The sequence below is a fragment of the Siniperca chuatsi genome, linkage group LG2, assembly GCF_020085105.1.
Source record: "Siniperca chuatsi isolate FFG_IHB_CAS linkage group LG2, ASM2008510v1, whole genome shotgun sequence".
In the NCBI taxonomy this organism is placed as follows: Eukaryota; Metazoa; Chordata; class Actinopteri; order Centrarchiformes; family Sinipercidae; genus Siniperca; species Siniperca chuatsi.
The window spans coordinates 13148619-13169072 of NC_058043.1; the positions used below are offsets into that span (position 1 = coordinate 13148619).

The 20454-nt window shown below is 39.5% G+C and overlaps 1 protein-coding gene across 2 annotated transcripts in view; it reads right to left on the minus strand.

Moving 5' to 3' along the window:
• Window positions 1–19832, minus strand: part of col2a1b (collagen, type II, alpha 1b) — a 51750-nt gene extending 31918 nt beyond the window's left edge. The window contains exons 1-18 of one of the 2 annotated variants that reach the window (XM_044169559.1): window positions 19459–19831; window positions 15710–15919; window positions 14178–14194; window positions 13656–13688; window positions 12429–12461; window positions 12110–12163; window positions 10767–10868; window positions 9930–10007; window positions 7774–7818; window positions 6272–6325; window positions 4671–4724; window positions 3559–3612; window positions 2752–2805; window positions 2590–2643; window positions 2240–2284; window positions 2083–2136; window positions 1706–1750; window positions 1476–1529 (exon numbers count right to left, since the gene is read on the minus strand). In XM_044169559.1, coding sequence (XP_044025494.1) covers window positions 1476–1529; window positions 1706–1750; window positions 2083–2136; window positions 2240–2284; window positions 2590–2643; window positions 2752–2805; window positions 3559–3612; window positions 4671–4724; window positions 6272–6325; window positions 7774–7818; window positions 9930–10007; window positions 10767–10868; window positions 12110–12163; window positions 12429–12461; window positions 13656–13688; window positions 14178–14194; window positions 15710–15919; window positions 19459–19552 — 1134 coding nt within the window. In that variant the 5' untranslated portion in view covers window positions 19553–19831. Of the gene's footprint in view, window positions 1–1475; window positions 1530–1705; window positions 1751–2082; window positions 2137–2239; window positions 2285–2589; window positions 2644–2751; window positions 2806–3558; window positions 3613–4670; window positions 4725–6271; window positions 6326–7773; window positions 7819–9929; window positions 10008–10766; window positions 10869–12109; window positions 12164–12428; window positions 12462–13655; window positions 13689–14177; window positions 14195–15709; window positions 15920–19458 lie in introns of both variants that reach the window. The other variant, XM_044169567.1, reaches the window with a different exon arrangement.
• Window positions 19833–20454: the final 622 nt, after the last annotated feature.

Here is a 20454-nt window from a genome sequence, read left to right on the forward strand (position 1 = left end):
CTGTATTTTCAATGCTGGTACGAAGTGTGCTATCCAACGCCAGGTGCATAATGTTTTACAGACCTTCAGGTTCAGTATAAAAATAGGAATTTGGCCACCACTCAGAGGAGCTATGGACACTAGCCAGAGATTTTACCACACTGGTGGTATGCAGCTTTTTCAGCATGTTGTTGAATGGAATTCTTTTGTTATTGCTGCAGCTTTGTAGAGTTTGCAGACTCAATAGTATGACATAATAGAGTTTGTAAGTGTTTAAAAAAAATGGTGATGTAGTGTGGTGTGTTGAATTTTTCTTTTCCCTAAGCCCAGTGTCAAGGCCAATATTTTACTGGCTCTGTAACTAAAGTGAGAAGCGGGACAAAAGGAGGAACATCTGCCATTTTTTTTTTTAAATTGTGGAAAAAATTCTCAGCATCTTAGAGGCGATAGCTTGGCTGATGCTAAATAATACAATGCAGAGATTCAAAAGTCAGTCGAGGTTCAGATAATTGTGCTGCTTCTGCCTAGCTAGCTTTTTATTGTGTTAGTCTTGGGTTCTTTTTCTTAAATGCAAAGCTTTGCTCATATGGCTCAAAGAGGAAAAGACTAAAACACGTCTGCATTTCATGAGCTCCTGAAGGTACAGCAACAGCACAATAATGTAATATGAGACTTTTAAAAATTCCTTACCATGGGACACTTCCTAGAATATTATAAAGTCACACCAAAACACACATTCATACACAGGTTGACAGACTCTCCTGCAGACTAAAAATGTTTATGGATGTAAATTGATACGATATATAAACACATGCACAGACACACATTTTCACATCTTGAGCTTAATTTTGCTTTGATTACTTCAAGGGAAACTCCTGGATTTTGTAAAGAGATATTCCACTTGTAATTCCTAAAAGATTTCCCAAACTATCAGGGGCTCGAAAAAAGAAAGCAAACCCACCAGCGCTGGGCCCCCGAGCACAGAGCTAAGCCTCTCTGCTGTGCAGCAGGAATAAATCAGATGCAAAGCAGAGAGAGAAAAGAAGAAATAGACAATAAGAGGGAGTGAGAGAGGGAGAATAACACTTTTAAACCCCCTCCTCCCTAATTTTCCACACAGATGGAGGCTTAAAGCACTTTTCAATGCAGAGCAGCCTTCTCCGATTTCACTAAAGCATTTCAGCTTGTCCCCACAAAATCCTCCCTGAGCTGTGTGCCGCCATTTTCTGAAACTTTTTGATTGGATTCAAGAAAGTGTTATTATAACTACACAGATTTCACAAAACCCACGTTTTGCACCTGTTATACACACAACTTTGTTTTTGTAGAGGAAAAAGTCCTAAGTAAGGGGGGGGAAATTTAATTTTGGGGACTAGTTTTCTCATAGAAAGGAAGGGACAGATGCAGACAAAGTTACATTCATTCACAGAATGAACACAACAAAGGTGAAGATGAAGAGGAGGTTGGGCTACTATTTTAGGTAACTAGTGACTTACCTTTGAACCAGGAGAGCCAGGGAAGCCTGGAGCTCCAGAAGGACCGACAGGGCCCTACAGAGAGGAAAAGACAGTCTGTCAGCTCAGCTATTAATCACTGACACATCCAGGTGTACAGGTGTAGAGACTATTATCATACAGAGGGGTTGTGTGTGGAGATGTGGGGTTGGATTTCATATACAGTCTTTTTTACTAAATCTCAAACCAAACGATAAAAGAATGATACTTACTGGGGGGCCAGCAGGACCGGGCAAGCCATCATTTCCACGTGCTCCCTGAATAAACAATACATTATCAGTACATGGCATCAAAACCTTTGGTCCTGATTTTTTTTTAAACTGAACTTAACTACTTTCCACAAACTATTCAAATCAGGAAACTGGTACAGAGCAGTAAGAGATTCAGCTGACACATTGAGGTTAACACCTCTGAATTACAGCGCAATTATTAGCAAATGACATTAAAAGGAACACCTTTGAATTACAGTATACTTTAAGCTACTTTATGCTCCCTAACTCTGTAGTTATCACTAATAAAGCAAAGTGAGACATGTAATCCATCTGTTTTGAGTCAGATGTTAAGTTTTAGATAGAAAGATGACACTCACAGCAGCTCCACTGGGTCCAGGACGGCCTCTCTCACCAGGCAAACCGCGAGGTCCCTGTGTGGGTGAGGGATAGGAGACGAAACCATTTACAATCAGTTTACCATTATAATTGAGACTGGATTTGTACATCGTTGTTGTGATGTACAGAATTACACACCATCGGTCCAGGAGCACCATTCTCTCCGGGAGCACCAGCCTCACCCTGAAGAGCAGAAACAAGATTTAGCTGTTAGTATGGCAACACAGCTGTAAATATGACATAGACAGTCTATGGTTCATTTGAATCCAAGTTAGTCATCTTGGCAACAACTACTCTTCCTGGAGTCTGTGTAGAGTCTATGTTTGGTGGAATACTCACCAATTAACAATCAATAAAAAATCATGTCATACCAATTGTTACTGATTTTTGGGTCACCACCATCGACACAGAGACATACATGAACAAACAGCGAAGCGGTGCCTTAATTAACTGGAAAACAGTGAGTTGCACACAGAATAAAATCCTACCTTAGACCCAACAGCTCCAGTCTCTCCCTTTGAACCATCAAGACCTGGATAACCCTAAAAGAAAGAGCAGAGAGACGGTGCACAGTTAGGGTAACAGTAATAAGAACATAAACAAATATCTAATTTTCCTGGAAATCGTTAATAGACAACAAACACACTCACTCTGTGTCCCTTGATGCCAGGCAGGCCAGGAGTTCCTGGGAATCCACGAGCTCCCTTTAATGCAAGAGGAGAGATGATACAGGAGGTTAATATACAGTAGAGGGAAGGAAGATGAAGATAAGAGTGTAAAATAATGTTGCTATCAAGATTTCCTCCACTGGGTGGGAGCCAGTGGGACAGATTACATCAGGGCAGAGTTTCCCCACACATTAAAACAAGTTTTAAAGCAGTTATTTTCATAAGGTTGGAATTATCTATTGAAATCAAAGGTTAAATCCTGTTTTGGCTCCAACTAATATTGGCCACATGGGATCTTCAGATGAAAAAAAAATACTGATTCTTGGCTGGAGATGATAAATGACTCCATCTGAAACTCATAACGTAATATTCATTAATATTTACAGATTTGAACTAAAATCTAGAAACGCTCAGTCTGTACAGTAATCCATCATTACTGTCAGCTATGGTGAGAGCTGCTTTATTGTATAATCAATGTAAAGTGAAACGTAAAAATACACTGGTGATTTGAGTTGATTATGTTCTTCTGAAGTGACAGCCTCACTATAACTGTATGTGAAGTTGTTAGAGTATAAAAGTTAGGTAAAGATTGTGCGCTTCTCCCAAATCAGTTTTTTTATAGCCAAAGAATCTGCTTCAGTCTGTGAGCTGGTATTAGAAACTCATTTCTCACAGTATATTACCAGGGGTGGCTGCTGACCGCCAGAGAGTCAAACAAGACGAAATCTTAGGATATATCAAGTGAGACTCTCCACATTCAGAATGAATCGACAGCCTGAGAAATCTCACCTGAGGTCCAGCAGGTCCACGCTCACCTGATTTGCCAGGTTTGCCAGCCTCACCCTAAAACAGAAACAGAGAGGAAAAGTTATGTAAAAGTTTTATTAAAAATTTGTGAATTCATGAATTTCATGTAAGCGCTTATTTTTAAAGTGTAAAATACTGTACTGTGTATTTAATGTAGTTGATGTGAGAGTGAGCACTCCTAACGGACACATTGTAAAATGTCATGTCTGCTGCCATCATGTGGCGAAAAGTAGGAATTACATTTTGATCTCAATGATTAAAGATTAAGATTAAAATGAGAAATTAATGTAAGTGGCAATAAAAGATGTTAAAGATCCATTAATTAGCGTACCATGTGTGCTGTGTTTGGTCAGAAAAACCAACTACAAAAGACACTAGTAATTTGGCAGGTCATTTCTATGTCTAACTGATTGATCTGTGTCTGGTAAACGATATATATAAAATTATGGTAAAAGCCTAAATGTATGGCAGTATTGGCACATGTTATGTCTCATTACTGCTGTAGCTGCTGTGTTAGCTCAAGCCAGAAGTCCATGGACTGTTAATTTTTGAAACAATATAGACCGTACAATGTAAAATACATTTGCACATTTTTAAATCCTCTATTTTTTATGGTAGTATAGCAGTAATAATACCCAATAAAAAAATATCAGACACTGTAGATATGGCCTTGAAAGACCAACAAGATGTTGAAAATAACATTCAGAACTAAATGATACAAAACGTTTGAGCAGCAATAATTTAGTTGATTTTGTAAAAATCAAGAAAAAAGAGCAAACAGAGCAACAAAATCAATCTATAATGGAGACACTGTAATTTATACTTTATAATAGTACCTTAAAACAAGCAAATAAATAAAAATGGGTTTTTATGTAAGCGTGTGAAAAGGCCAGGAATGGGAAATTAATACTCATCCTAATTAACCTGATGTCACTGTCATGATTATGACAGTCACACATTTATTATATCTGTAGGTGGAGTCAGAAAAGGCCGCAAGAGAATATATTACAGAATTTCACAGAATAGGTGACAGTAACTAAGCTTCACTATGTATCAGCCTTGTCAGAGTTCCTGCTTGTTGGCAATTTACTTACATCATCTCCAGGTTTTCCAGGAGGTCCAGGGGGGCCACGGGGACCCATGGGGCCCTATTAGTAAAGAGGAAACAAGCAGAGGTGAGACACAGTTATCATTCATAACCAACAGAGGGCAACATCACACAGTTTAGACTTTGCTCTCTTTCACTTTACAATCAGCCCTGATAAGAACCCGAGACACATAAGAGATACACTTTAATACATAAGTTTAATTATTATTTGAACTGCATAAGTGAGTGTTACGTTAATAGTGTGTTTACATTAATCAAAAGCCATTTTGGCAGTAATGGTTCATACTAATCATAATGATAATATGAGCAGAATCAGCAGGATATATATGCAAGATTAGGCCAAAAAGATTGAAACACATACTGCAATATCCTTATCCAAAATCCTTGGTACAAGGTTCAGATGTTTTCATCTTTCTCTCTTTCTGTCTGCCAGTTTCTTTCTCAGCTTTCTTACTTCATTCGTGTTGATATGTCTTTTGGTTCTGTCACTATTTTTCCATCTTAAATGACCTTTCTCTCTCTCTTTCTCTGTGTTAGTCTGTCTTGTCTTGTTAGTCTCTGTCTATTCCTTATCTGAATAAGCTAATTAAAGGCATCTTATTGGTAATTTATTTTGACTCATTGTGATTTCAAAGGCTAAACTTCTCTCTGGTCTCCACAAACACTTGGCCAACACTGTGACCCTTCTACAACTGTCAATTTATAATCTGAAAAGAGGCTTGATTTTAATCACATATAATGATGTGCTGGAGCACTTTTAAAAGAGGAGGCACCTCAGAGGCTGCACATCTGAACTCCACAGGAGCAGATTAACACAGCAGTGAGGAGACCCTGCTTTGTCTACCTGCTGAGGGAACGGGAAGGACAGCAGAGGGTGGGTAGTCTGATTTCTGGAAGCTTCGTTAGGGGTAAGTATGGGTGAAAACTACAGGAGGGGTAAGTAAGGGTAGAGAGGGGGTAGAGCTAGGGCAGCAAGGAGGGAGAAAATAAAAGTGGGAATTGTAAGAAGAACAGAAAATATAGGAGAAATATAACGGAGCAGGAGAGGTACAACAAATATTGGAAGCTGTCAGTGAGAGGATGGGTAAACATAGGAAAAGAAAATCGTGAGAAAACTGAAAATCTGATAGAGTAAGTCGAGTACAGTAGAAGGCCAGTTCAGTACCCTGCTTTTCACCATTTGATGTCAGACTCCACACAGATTTGGGTTTGAGACATGAGCATTGTAAGCATTAACTGATGAGGGTTGTAAATGTTGAAATTGAAGACCTGGCTGGTCAAATAGAGAAGCATATAGAAGTAAGCGGTTAGGAAACTTTATGGAAATGTAGTATAGCTACAGTGAAGTGGCAGTAGCTGAAGTTTCCACATGAAGAAGTGAGGAGCGAATACAATATGGTTGCAATGACTGTTATCCAGTCTAGTTGTGCCTCACTGTTATCATCTTGTAAAAAGTCAAACAGACTTGAGAAGGTAGCGAGTTGAGAAAGATAAAAAAAAAGGAGAGGAGGTTTATAGGCTATAGAGCAAGTATTTATAATGTAGCATGGGCTGGGGGGAAGGACTAGTACTCTGTGGGATACTTACAGATTGTCCGGGCTCTCCAGCCTCTCCTGGGTTGCCTTGGAAACCTTGTGGGCCCTGGGATGTAGAAAGAAGAGAGAGGCTGTTTGATGAGAGTGAAACTTTTTTTATACACAGCCTGAGAGGAGGCTAAATTAAAATACAATTACTGTGAACTTACCAGAGCTGAAACAATTAGTCTGCTTATTAATTAGTTGTTTGACAGAAATCTAGACAGTTTTGATAATTACCAGTTAGGTCATTTTTTTAAGCAAGAATACCAAAAGAATCACTGGTTCCAGCTGGTTTTCTGGTTTTCTTTATCTTCTATGATAGTAAATTGAATATCTTTGGGTTTTGTAGATACTCAGTACATATTTATGTGTCAGCTTGGGCAGGAAATCATGATGGGCATTACTATTTTTTTATATTTTATAGACCAAACAATCAATCGATCAATTAATAATGAAATAATTGAAAAAATAACCATCAGAGTAATTGAAAATGAAAATAAATTGTTAGTTGCAGCCATAAATATTACTTGTAATGGCAACTGTTATTGTGTGACAGCAGTCAGTATACTGGCTACATATTGGTTATGTAGTAAGTCTGTGTAATTTGTAGCTGATTTAATAATCTTAATTTACAGTTTAAAATGAAAAGTTAGCTAAGCTGCAATATAGAGTACATACTGTATTAGTATTGAGTTAAACTACACCAACAATTATTACAAAACTACTTCATTATAGTACATGGTATCTGTTTGTATCTGTGTCTGTATCTGTTTGTCTACGTTAAAAACTGCAGTTACTCAAAATTACACTACTTCCCTACAAATGTCATGTCATCTCTTTTGAGAAAGTTGACCCTGTATTGAGTTCTAGCTAAAAGCAGTCAAAGGTGTCCAAGGAGAAAATATGTCTCTCCAAATGTGGGCTCAGGGTGATTAAACCATCAAGTTGAGGCAAGTCAGCTGGCATTGCCTACAACTTAATAGCTTTACTCAGGAAGCTGGGAGGGCTGAAAGGGCTACAGGTGGAGCTTGGTGGCGGGCAAGAGCAGAAAAAGGCGTGGCGTGTGTGTGTGTGTATGCGCGTGTGTGTGTGCGTGGAGGTGTAAGCCCAGTAGGCTCTGTGAAAGGTAAATTGTCAGGTGTTCTGCAGTGTGCCTGGGTTATGGCATTGGAAAAAGCCCTGGAGCCTGCAGCTGTGAGACGAAAGTATTCTCCATGTGTGCCACCTTCCAGAGGACACTCGCAGTTAAAACAGGGCTGTGCGTAAACATTTATCTCTGTCAGCCTGTGGTATCCCCACCGTGTTGGAGTTTGCAAAGTCACCGGCCATTTTGTGGTCATTATTGTTCTTAAATACAGTCAGGGGAAGTAAACACTGTAGCATATGTACATGGAATCAAGCACAAGCTCAATTATGAGATTTAGCCTGTATCCTGTCTGTGATCGAACACAGGATCTCGTCTACAGGTGCACCTAGCTTGTGTGTTGTCTGGGGCACAGAGGAGGTACTTACAGGTGATCCGGTAGGGCCAGGTGGTCCTCTGGGACCCATAGGGCCCTGACAGGAAGAAAAGAGAGAAGAGACACAACATCAGGCTAATGACATATAATCACATCCTTCACCAGCACACACCGTTTAAACTACACAAACACACTAGTGCACAATTATTTTTTTTATATTTTGCAACTCTGAGTGTGGGTGTTAAGGGGAAAGGACTTGTTTTTGTCCACTTGAATTCTGTCAGAAGCTATAAAAAATATCACCTGCTTTGCCCTAAAGCTACACAAAACTCAACAGCTCTACTAATCCATAAATCGTTTGAAATTCCTCAGGAGCATTTAGACGTTCTCTTGCTCTCTATCCTTCGCTTTTCACTGTCAACCCTCCTTTCTTCTCACAGCTCTTTTTCCCACCTGCTGTGTGTTTATATAGTTCAAAGGTCACCAGTGGTAGTGCTGTACTCTTCAGAGGAGTGTTTGAACTCTGCATGACTTCTAACGCTTTGACATGGAATGAAAAACAACATAATACTCAACTGTTTGGGTTTTTGAGATATTTTTTGAATATGTTAAATGTTTCAGGCATCAAAACAGGAGGTGAGAGTTCTTCAACTAAATTCTCTATGACTGAATCTTAATCTGCTCTGTGAGAGCTTCTGTTTAGAGTCACATGCCAAAGTAATTTCTACTTCAACTTCATGCATCACTGCTCAACAAGAGAAAATTACATTCTGTGGAGGTGATGAGCCAAATCCCTGTTGCTTTTTCTCTCTCTGCCTGCCTCTCTATCACACACACACATACACAAAGAAAATCAGCTGTACAAGGAACAATGGGACTGTAAGATTTAGTGTCAATAAAGTTGTACAAAATTCAAAGTTCTTCAGTGAAAAAACGACTTGATTCAGATTACTTGTGACAGCAATCCTCTTGGATAAAAAACATATTCCTTTCAGTAGGCTTGCTTTTATAAACCCACATTTTAGCATCATGGTTATGCTTTAAAAATCAGGGATGGCAGCCAAAGAAAACGTCACAGCACGGCACAGTGGTCCTCAGAAGCCAATGAAAGTCACCTTTCAGTGGGTGTGGGAAGCCTTTACCACAGCGGGTAGAAACTTATCAATGGGGCTCTATATCTTCAGGACTTTTGAATGTGTGTTCGAGGGACATGCATATGTGTGCTTATTTGTGTTTGTGTGCATATGTTTCAGTAAGAGCGTTGTTTGAGTGTTTGGTATGTAGGTGTACGGATATGATTTGGGCTTCTGAGTAAGTGTATAAGGGGTTATAAGCTTGACTTGTAATTTAACATCAGTTCACTCTGTTCTTTCACTGCTCTCTCCCCCAGCAGGCCAAAGTAAACGTGGGCTGGCTTCAAAAAGGACCCAGTATTGTGGTGAGCTCTCAGACAGACATGTGGAAGGACAGTCAGTAGGCGTGAAGCCACACAGACTGCTACTAACTATGGGGATCTGATCGCCACAACCTCCCCCCATTGATATATAATGACGACCAATGTCTGTTTCCTCAATTTATAAAATTACTCCTGTACTCCATGTGAGGTGTTAATTTTCCATCAGGACCCAGAACTTTGTAGTTTCTTTTCTCCAACACTGGGGCACTGACTTTTTATCTCTTAATTTTCTCCCAGAAACATTAATAAAGGAGGGGGATAAACATAGGTGATGCTACAAATCGCTGGGATTTGTCTTGAATTGGTAGCCTTCCTTGTTTCCTCTCGTTCTTGATGATTTTAAATCCTACATGGGTATCTCCTCTCCTGGTGAAGAATGACAATGATGTGTCCATCTTGTAGTTTTAACATTTGGAATCAATGTGATGCTTCTGTGGTTCATGTAAGGAAGTTGTTTGTGCCTCTCCAGAAAGGTAAAAGAGCAGGATCAGCCACAAATAAAACCATCACTTGAACTGATAGGGATTCAGAGTTTCGTTAAAAAAGACACTTCAGTAAGGCTGATGCCAGCACAGATCTTTAACCCGGGTCTTCAGGTGTAAAAACACTCTGCCTACTAATTTCTCCTTGCTGCTGACCCCTCCAACACTGTAGCATCCAAGGAATCCATAAGCAGCCGACTGTAAAAAAAAAAAAAAAGAAAAGAAAAAAGAACATGGAAGAGGCAGCAGGTCTCATCATCGCTCGCTCACCATTGGTCCTTGCATCACACCCATCTGCGCTCCGCCAGCCTTCTCGTCAAAACCACCAGCCATCTGAGCAGCAAAGTTCTGGAAAAGGCAAAAGAAAAGATTTTTATCAAGATATAAAAAGGTTGTTTAGGTGCCTTTTATATACATCTCAGTGAAGTTAAGTTTTTAAGGTCATCTGCTGAATTGAACAGAAGAGATGTCACATTGACTGCAGTGTAAAGCATCTGGTTGGAATAGACAAAAAGAAATACTTCAAATAGCTGTAAAAGTGAGCTTTGGCTATGCTTCAATGTCCGTTATGAAAAATTAAAGTTTTTATCTTGGAAGCCAAATGTGTTGTCACTGATTGCAGAGTTTGGAGGATGCTGTGTCATTTTGGCAAGAGAGAGGATCAGCTTTTAATAGATTGTCAGCAGCAGAGCCCATTATGTGAATCCTGATGCAGACAGAGGAGAAACAGAGGGCATGTGAACAGTTTTCATCTCTCTCGCCTTCACAAAGACTCTCCTTGTTTCCCCCCTAAAAAAAGCTCCTTCCCTTCCCCTCCCCAAGTCTATCATACTACCTCCTGCGCTTCCACCTCCCCTCCCCTCAATCCACCTCCTCCCTCCTTTTCTCTGACAAAGAATGAGAGGCATTCGATCTATTCTCTCTGCATCGACTCAATTTCCCACATCTTTTGTGTTCTTGGATTCTTTCCTTGCTCCATTTTACCATTCTCTCTGCTTATTTCACCCAGTCAGAGTGAAGCCATTCTTGATCTTGCATCAGTGTTCAACCTGTCAGCTCCTATGTCTGCAGTGAATGCTAACCCCCTACTTGTCATGGAATACTTACTCCACCAAGGCCAGGGGGTCCATTAGGTCCTGGAGGTCCAGGGGGGCCGGGGTTTCCGGGGATGCCAGGCTCACCATCTCTGCCGCGGGGACCAGGGCTTCCCTGAAATACATTGATAATATTAAAATCAATATAATCCATTACAAGGACAAGAATATGACCCAAAGTATCTTATTGATTAATCTACTCAAATATGCAGCTTATATTTATATTTTTCTATCTGCAATGTGCTTTTTGACAACTAAGAACACCAATTTGATATGAAATGCAGATTACAAATGCTGGAGTAAAAATCATGCTGTTTTGTAATCTTATTGTTATACTAAATATAAACACACCAAGCCAAATACCATGGACTTTCTAAGAATACTGTTTATGAGTACAGGAAAGTGTTAAATAATATTCATTACAGGTCACCATTGATTCATTTCAGGCCTTTGTGGCAATATTTGAGCTCAGTGGTACTTTGGGTATATCATTACAGAGTTGCTGGCAGACGATACCCCACTGGACTACATTTGTCAGATACTGTTGACAGAAGTCTAATGCTCAGTTGAGCCTTCTCCAAACAGCACTGACGGTCTACATGAGGGAACTCAGCTACACCTGACTAGTGGACTGAAGTTAGATTTTTTGAACTGAACCAAACCAGACATTTAAAGATTAAAAAACTAAATGAAAAGAGTAATACTCTTAATACTTACACCACTGCCAAATATATCATTTAAAACAAAACACTGATTTTTTTTCCTCAGAGGTTGTAGAGCATGCTGATGATTTATCAGACCAAATCAGACTACCTGGCATACCTCTGTGCATGTAGTGACAAATTACCCTGCAAGGGGATCCTGAACAAAGAATGTGCTGAACACCTAAAAGGCTACTCAATCTCTACTAGCCAAAACTCAATCCACCTTGTGCTTAAATCTGCATAAACAAGATGTCTACAACATAAACTCCTTGCCTGCAGCCATTATCACATCCAAGTGTTGTTACATTAATGCAGTGATCAAAGCCTGGTGAATGTGGCGACACTGATTTCCCACACTGACTGACTGAGGTCTCAGAGAAAAGCAGGGGTTTACATTATGAGTCTCCGACAGTCCCACATCTGTTAAACAACCCAGACCTTAGCAGACCACACAGCCTAATGGAAACAACACATGACTAGTTAGACTGAGCTGCTCAATGAAAGGCTACCATTCTGCAAACGTGCAAGCTATAGCAGAAACCCCATCCGCCTACCTCAGCCTCCAAAGACCTAAAGCTATCAGATTCAATAGGACATACTGTACTTCTTAATGGAGCAGAGTTTGTGTGTGTGTGTGGGGGTTCAAACTGACCTTCTCTCCCTTATCTCCTCTCGCTCCGCGGGGTCCTTGCTCTCCTGGTGGGCCCTGGTGAACGGTAGACAGTGAAGTAGTCAGTGACTTCAGGTGTTTTCTCAGAAGGAACAGCTGTAGCTTGTGAACTCTACTACTGTTATGTCAGATCAGTTTCCATTTCATGTCACTACAACTGGCAATTAAATTCAATACCTATATGGTTATTCCGAATGCAGTCTCTTTCTATCTGGAATCCTCTATACATAAAGCAAATTGTATACGCTCTCAAAGAACAGTTATTGGGGAAAAATGTATAAATGCAGAAATTGGTGCATACCATTGGGCCACTTGGTCCTCTTGGTCCTACAACCTGGTCAAATAAAAGAAAGAAAATAGAGAACAGATAAGATGTCAATTATCTTTTATAAAATTTTACCTTTAATCTTTTGAAGTCATGTTAATGTAGCATATGAGGGCATGTTGGAGTGCACAGAGTGAATACTCTTTAATTAGGCCCACTACTAAAGCTTACATTTACCAGATGTATTTGCACATGTGAGGTTTAGGTCTCCTTGCACTCGGGGGGGACAGACTATCTTTCGCCCATCAGAGCAGGCTTGTTAATTGCTAATCTCTTCGGGCAAAGCATTATAAGAAACATACAATAAACAATGCCTTCTTATTTCCTGCCATGAACTTGTATTCCCTCAGAGGGTTAAAGCATTTCCAGGTGCAGCGCTGCAGCAGCAACAGCAGAGTTTACTCTCTCTCTTTCTCCACTGCCCTATGAGGATCTTTATGGAGGATTATATGGAGGCCTTATTGTGCTTGGCTGTCTTCCTGACGAGTGGGCTGACAGACCTGCCTCCTCTCTCTCTGACTCACTACTTCTTTCTTTCTTAGACTGGGGGTATTAATAATAAGTTATTTTAGTTATTTCTCTAATTACTAAAAACTATTCTACACACATCCACAGCCAGAGAAAATATGCTACCAACAGTGGTGGAATGTAACTGAGTACATATACTGAAGTACAGTACTGTTCTTGAGTACAAATTTTAGGAACTTGTACTTTACTTGAGTATTTCCATTTCACACTACTTGATACTTCTACTCCACTACATTTCAGGGGGAAATATTGTACATACAGACCATATGATGAGCTTATAAAATAAGATGCACTGGTGTAGATTAAACAGCATTTAAAATAGCTCTAATTAACAGTAAGATGCTACTTACACATTAATGCAGCAGTAATAATAATCTATTAGTATAATATCTAATAGAATGAAACTCGAAGGGTCCATTTTTTGGAATTAGTACTTTTACTTTTGATAGTACATTTTGCTATTAAAACTTACATACTTACTTCTGTGTCATTTTCAATGCAGGACTAATGGTGTATTTTTATATTGCTTTAAGTAAATCTGAATACTTCCTCCACTAGTGGCTACCAATAAGGGGTTGTAAGTGTTTCACTTGAGATTTTAAATTTCAAAATAATTTACAAATGAACATTTTAAATTAAAAAGTTGTATTTTTGTGCTGTGTGGTGTCGACTTACATCGGTAATGTCTCCAGGTTCACCTTTCTGACCCTGATGTTGAAAAGATAAAGCATAAAAAAACAATTAGGATTAGGACTACCGAAAAGATTTTCAAACATTTTTCCAGTTTCATTCTGTTTTTTGTCACAAATATTTTGTCAATCTGCCCCTAAGAGACCATCGGAAAAGCACATCAAAATAGCAATTTTGCAGAAACTGGTCAACAGCAAAATGTTGCCAATAAGTATCCCCTATAGTATCATTAGACACATAAATATGGCACACAGTATCGAGGAGGAAATAACTATTATCCATCTGGCAAAGCTCTTTCACTTCAAAGTCTCATGTAAATCCATAAACTACAGGTCCTGCAGCACTGATATCAGTCTGGGATAAATACAGATTTAATTACAGGTGCAGGAGAGCTTCATTTCACATATACACACACACACAGCATCATGATCACATACACAGACATATCCACAGACATATCCACACACACACACACACATAACGTCTTAATATCCTGCAGTGTCTCACCTTAGCTCCAGGTGCTCCTGTTATGTGGTCAAGCGGGTTAGAGGGGAGAAAAAGATCACAGTTAGCGAATGGATTACACAGAAACAATCCATGAGGGTTATACAGTATTTCCCAGAAACCCAGAAAGTCTATACGTGCTCATGGCCAATTGTACTTTCCTAAATTAAACTACTCTGAAGACCACCACCAAATCATATTACCCAAAGAGCCCATCAGGATTGAAAAAGTGTTGGTTGAATCACCATCTTAAGAGCTCAAAGCAGAAGCAAAGCGGCTGCAGGTAAAAGGGAATGACAGAAAGCAAAAGAAGTGGAATAGCCTGTGTAAAGTGCAAATCTTTTCAGAACATTAAATCTGTCATAGGCCATTTTTATATTTCAAAGCATTCTAATAAGCATTGTTAAGTAGCAATATTGATAAATGATGAGTTTGCATATTTTTTTAGGTAGGGCTGGATATTGTTGAGAATTAAAATAAAATTCTCTTTCAAATTTTTTTGATGCTAGTGCAGACACGATACCTACTTTTAAATACTGATACCAAAACAGTACATTTATTGATACCTTACTAATAGAGATAAAAAAACAATGTTTTTTTATTTAAAAAATGAAGCCAAACCTCTCAAACAAGTAGCCGTACAAGGCATTTGCCTCCATAAAAAAGTCTAAAATCGTCAGAATTCAGATTTAAATCAGGAACTATCTAATCAAAAAATAAGTAACCAAGATTAGTATTCGATAGTCAGTAGTCTGGTCACATTTCGGTCAGTACGAAAAAGTATTGAGGTTTGATCGCCAGCCCTATTTTTATATGGTTGATAACTTACAGTGATGCTGTACATGTTACATACTTCTTACTAAGCACTTAATTTAGCTTTGAATGGAAGATAAGTATTTTTATAAAGCATTTTAATCCACAAGCATGGAAACAGTGACACATTTGATTTCACTTATGCTCCTCAACTGACTTTGTTTATGTTTCCAAAGCTGACCAACAAGGTCCTTGTTTATCGGGAGGCACTGGCAGTTTTAAATGTGGTGAATAGCTCCTTCAAAAAGTTTCAAAAGAGTGTCACAGTTTTCTTGCCATCAGATCTGCAGAAATCCACAGAGAGGATATAGAGTAGAAATGCGAGGCCGTGTCTGCTTGACTGAGGTATTTCCTTAATGGCTCCCACATGTTTTCATGATACTCAGAAAAGGAGAGAGTATTCAAACAAGATGGGGCCAAGGTGAGCCAGCTATGGAAAAATGACGTTGAGGTAGCATTTCACTGAAATCTGGTCAGATGTGTCACTGTTGTTATTTATTTATTATCATTTGTTTGCTTTGGGGATAGAAAACTGTATTCAAATCAAAGGTTGACATATAGTAAAGGCCTGATTTAATACATTAAAGTGAGAGAGGTTAAACAGCACCTGCCAACCTTTGATTAATACCAAATTGTCCATGTGTCATTTTCTCCCCAGAATAAACAACATGATCTTGTAGAGTAATTTATTTATGAGAAGTGTGAGATAAATAAATTACGACCAATGGGTGGAGACTGGTCAGCTGCGCAGATGGGGCAACACTCTCCGAATGGGATTTCAGGTTTGGGGCAGTCTTTTAGCTCCTCGCAGACAATTTCATCACACAGGACGGTTCCAGTGTCACACACACAGATGCGACAAGGCTCTGGTTTCCATACATCCTTGTCGCTATAGCGCTGTCCATCTTGTACACAGCTAAGAACATCCTCCTCTGTGTGTGAGGTCATAGTAAGGGACACACAGAGGTCCAGGGCAGGTAGATGGTTGGAGGAAAAAGGAGATTATGCATCAGGTATGAAAAGCAGTCACTGCAATGTGTTACTCATAAACAACAACTATTGTATTTACTGTAAGTCATAACATGTCTTTGAGATATAAAGCAAACTAAATAATGTTTTGTTTAGGTGGGAAACACATATGCAGTGCATTAACAGGTACTCTGAAGTGTTAATACAAAAACAAAACATGTTGGAAACCTTAACCGTAAATAAAGCAAATAACCCAAAAGCATATTCTTCTTAATAAGAATTTAATTTGATATTTCACTGAGCTGGTTAACTGTCTTGTTCAGCAGGGCAGATGGCAGCAAGATTTCTCCTTATTAACACAATTTCTACAAATAAAAAAATCTTAGGAGCGTCTACATAAGGGCTTATTGATTATTCTGCAAACTATTTTCTTGATTTATCGATTAATCATTTTGTCTTTAAAATGACAGAAAATAATGAAAAATTCCCATTATAATATCCCACAGCCCATGGTGATGTATTAAATTGCTTGTTATATTCAGCAACAGTTTAACAGTCCAATGAAAAGCATAAAATCTTCACATTTGAGAGGTTTTTGATCCAGCAAATGCTTGATGTTTTTGCTTGAAAAATGACTAAAACAATTAATCGACTATCAAAATAGTGGCTGATTATTTTTTTGTCGACTGACTAATCGATTAACTGACTAATCGTTGCAGCTCTAGTCTACGTAAAGCACAACTTCCCCTGTTGCATGTCCCCCCTCTCTTTTCACCCACATTTTCTTTCTGCCTCTCGACTTTACGCTATCAAATAAAGGCTAAAATGCCCCAAAAGTAATCTTAAAAACTAAAACAATCTTGTGCCATCATTCCATTGATCAATAACCAACACTGAGTCCAGTTACTGAATTAACACAGCAGCATGCAATCTCTCAAATAGCCACAGGGTGGCAGTGTAACATCACAGAATCACAGTGAAGCTGACAAACACCTGCAGGAAACCTCCAATAACTTCACAGGAGCTGGAGACCATGTGCCTAAATTCCTCGACAAGTTAAATATAGGGCTAGTTTACATTGCGGGAGACACCCTTATTTACTGCAAAGGAGACAGACTTTGCATTCAGTAAATGAAAAATGTTTAGAGTTTTTTTTTTTTCAGACCACAGCTTGGCAAACAGTGCATAGCTGAACGTGATGGAGGTGGGGCATGTTTCAATACAGGTACTGTACTTGCTCTAAATTACACCACTCATGAAAATTTAACAATGAACTTCGTAATTAGCCATATTCCTGTTCATTTTCCAGTCTGGCAGCTTACTAAAATGTCAACAGAAGGCCAAACAGTTGCCCAAAGAAATGCTCTGATTGGAGTCACTGAACCTGCACCGAGGGGGTGAAAGTGGTGTACGCACCAAAAGAAAGGCCACAGGGTACGAACTGCAGAGAGTGTGAACGGAGAAGGCGCAAGTACAGTAGCTATATTTACCTTTGAGCACTGCTTAAGTCGAGGTAACCTAACGGACCTCAGCGGCAATGAATGAGGTCTTTCTGGAACAGGACAGAGTGGGCAATTCACAAACTATTGCCTTGTATAAACATGGGGCACATTTTAAACCCCATCTGGAAGCCATAGCTGTGTCAGATGCCAATTCAAACACATCAGAGAAAGGAAAATGGTCAGCTTTCATGCACATACCTTGTGGTTTTGACATTTGGTTTTACTGTCAAAAAACTGCACCTGTCCTTTCAGTGGCTCAAATATGAAAGATTCTCCTGATACGGGATATTCTGGGACAAGGGCTCCTCTGTATACTGGAGAGCTGATAGAAAGCTGGCTTTTTGTGACTGAGGATAATTTGTAAGTCTCCTCTCCCATTTGTTGGCAACCATACTGTTTTCCGGGAGAGTAAAATGAACAATGAAAATTGTAAATTGAACCCAGGTGTACTTGGAGGACAGTAGAGTCAACTCTGTTTTCACTGTATTTAGTAACTTTTAGGCCTCGATCTCTCTTCTATCCCTGTCTGATTAGCTTTATGGCCTCCTTGCCTGCATGAACGGACAGTAAGTGGCCTCAAAACTTAGAGTTAAAGAATTGACCCCTGTCCCCTCTGAGAGACTTATGGCCATTGAGCCTGCTGTGCTGAGGTCACAATGAGACCTCTTTACCACTTCAGCGTGTCCCAGAAAAATGCTGAGGAGAGAAGGGCTTGCATTATAACCAGGGGCTCTGAAATGGTAACCTGAGACTTGCAATTGCTTTGGCATGAGTATTTTCCCCAGTTGTCTCTCTCTTCTCAGAAAATACACCTTTTCTTTGCTTTAAAAGCTTGGTAAACTTGACTTATTGTATACTGAGAAGACTGCACTTCTCAGAATTACAAGTCCCCTGTCTTATATTTTTCCAATCACCTCCCTCTTGCACCTTGGCTCTGTCTCTCTCTGGGCTGACTGTCACAGCTTATGGGTAATCTTTTAAGCAGATGGAAACCCTGAAATCATATGGAACATTATTTCTGGCCCCAATCTGCTGGCATACCTTCACTCTCAAATGTCTCTTGTGGATACTAAAATCAATAATGATGGTGAATAATCCTACTCCAATTTGAGACAGTAGAAAGTCTGCAGGTATGAAGGATAATATGAGGGCCATTGGAGTGAATATTAAATAATCACTTTAAAAACCCTTTTTTATAGAAATTTCGGTTATTAGTCCACCTTTCCACCTCAACAAACCAGGATTCGCCTGGATGCCCTCTGACAGCAATGGAATGTGAACACTTTTCACCAAAGGCCATTGAGCCGACCACCTTTCACTTTTACCCCATCCCCCTCTATATTAAGTGAATCTGCAGCTAAAAGGAGAGATTGTCAAGGCCCCTAAAGCACCCACAGGTGACCTAAGAAAGATGGGGGAGGTAGGGTAAGGCATTAGGCTCCACTGTAGGGGATCAAAATCTGAATCTTGTGATTTTCGCTTTCCAAACTATATCCGTGAATGTATACTTCAAGGAGAATGAATAAATACTAAGAAATTAAATAAAATTAAATATAAAATAACCCCACAGAAGGAAGAAAACAAACAGCTCCTTGCGCGTTATTTTGAATAAACTTGCCACTTCTCTCCATCCATTGCACCACGTTTACGCACGTCCCCAACTCTGATATATTTAGTTGTATCACACCTTGTAGATACAGTCAGATCAGCACTCTTGGTAGACAAAAGGTCCACATCTATCATCAATCAGATAACTTTTCATGCAACAGAGTATCCAAACAATCAAGAACTTTCTGTGCGTAAAAGGTGAGGGAATAACCAAATCACTCCAAGCACCAAAACAAGCACTAAACTATTCAAAGTTCAGGTACTGTGCTTAAAGTTAAACCTATTTCAGAGTCATCTGACTTGGAAGAACACCTGCTCTCTATATGCCCCTTATGACAACTTTAGCTTTTCTTCATTATAACTCTTTGAGAGGAGTAAAAACGGTCACTTACGGTCGTCCTCCTCCTGACATCTCACAACGGCTAATAGACAGACTTGGGTTGCTACAAGTAGCAGTACAGTCCTGGAATCCATAAAGCTGAACATGTCTAAATATTAGACATGCAGGGCCCTTAAGGGAGAAAGAAGGGAGCGGAGGCTTCTCTCGGTATTTAGTTTGTGTGTCCCCGGTTACAAAAGCCAAACCATTCGAAATTCACTCTTCCCAAAAAAAAGAAACGATGGGGGAATCCAGCGGCAGGACCCGGACCTGCAGCAGAAACTCAGCACCGACCGCTTTAGGGCCAGACGCTGTAGTTTTATGTCCCCGTTGCCTTCAATGAATCTTCGTATATTCCCAAATATGAGTCCGGCCCCTTACCCCCTGTCATGCTGAAATCTGAGCCCCGTTTCCCTCCCATTCTCTCTCCCAGGTTTCGTTATTCCCAGACCACTCCTTTCTACACGTGCTGCTACTGAACCCAAAAAGCCTGAAACTTTCCCCCCCAGAACTTTGGTGCCCTCCCATTTTTCCTCCCCCGCCTTGTTCATCGAAAGCATAGCGATGTCAGAATCACTCCGTTACGCTAATTGAAGGAGCTTCTTTATTTTCTCATGTACTGCAAGTCTGTGACCTGTGTACAATAAACAGCCTGTTGCAAATGCAAGTTTTATAATCGAACAAGTTCTGTGGGTTTGCCCAAAAAATACCAGAGACTGTAATGTTGTACAAGGGTGTTCTTAGGATGTAAAAATACAATAAAAATGACACTGAGTACCGCAGAGACACATAAAGTCAGTATTAGGATAAGCCTGGACACAGGGAACAAAATCAGACAACAAAAAAGAGAGATGAGCTTAAACCAACACTTAATAGTAAGGTCATAAAATTCATGTTTAAATACTGTAATAAACAAGTAATGCATTACTCATAGTTTGCTGCATGATAATAATGCTAAATATAATATAAATATAAACCTAATATAAATACATGTTGAGGGCATTATTAG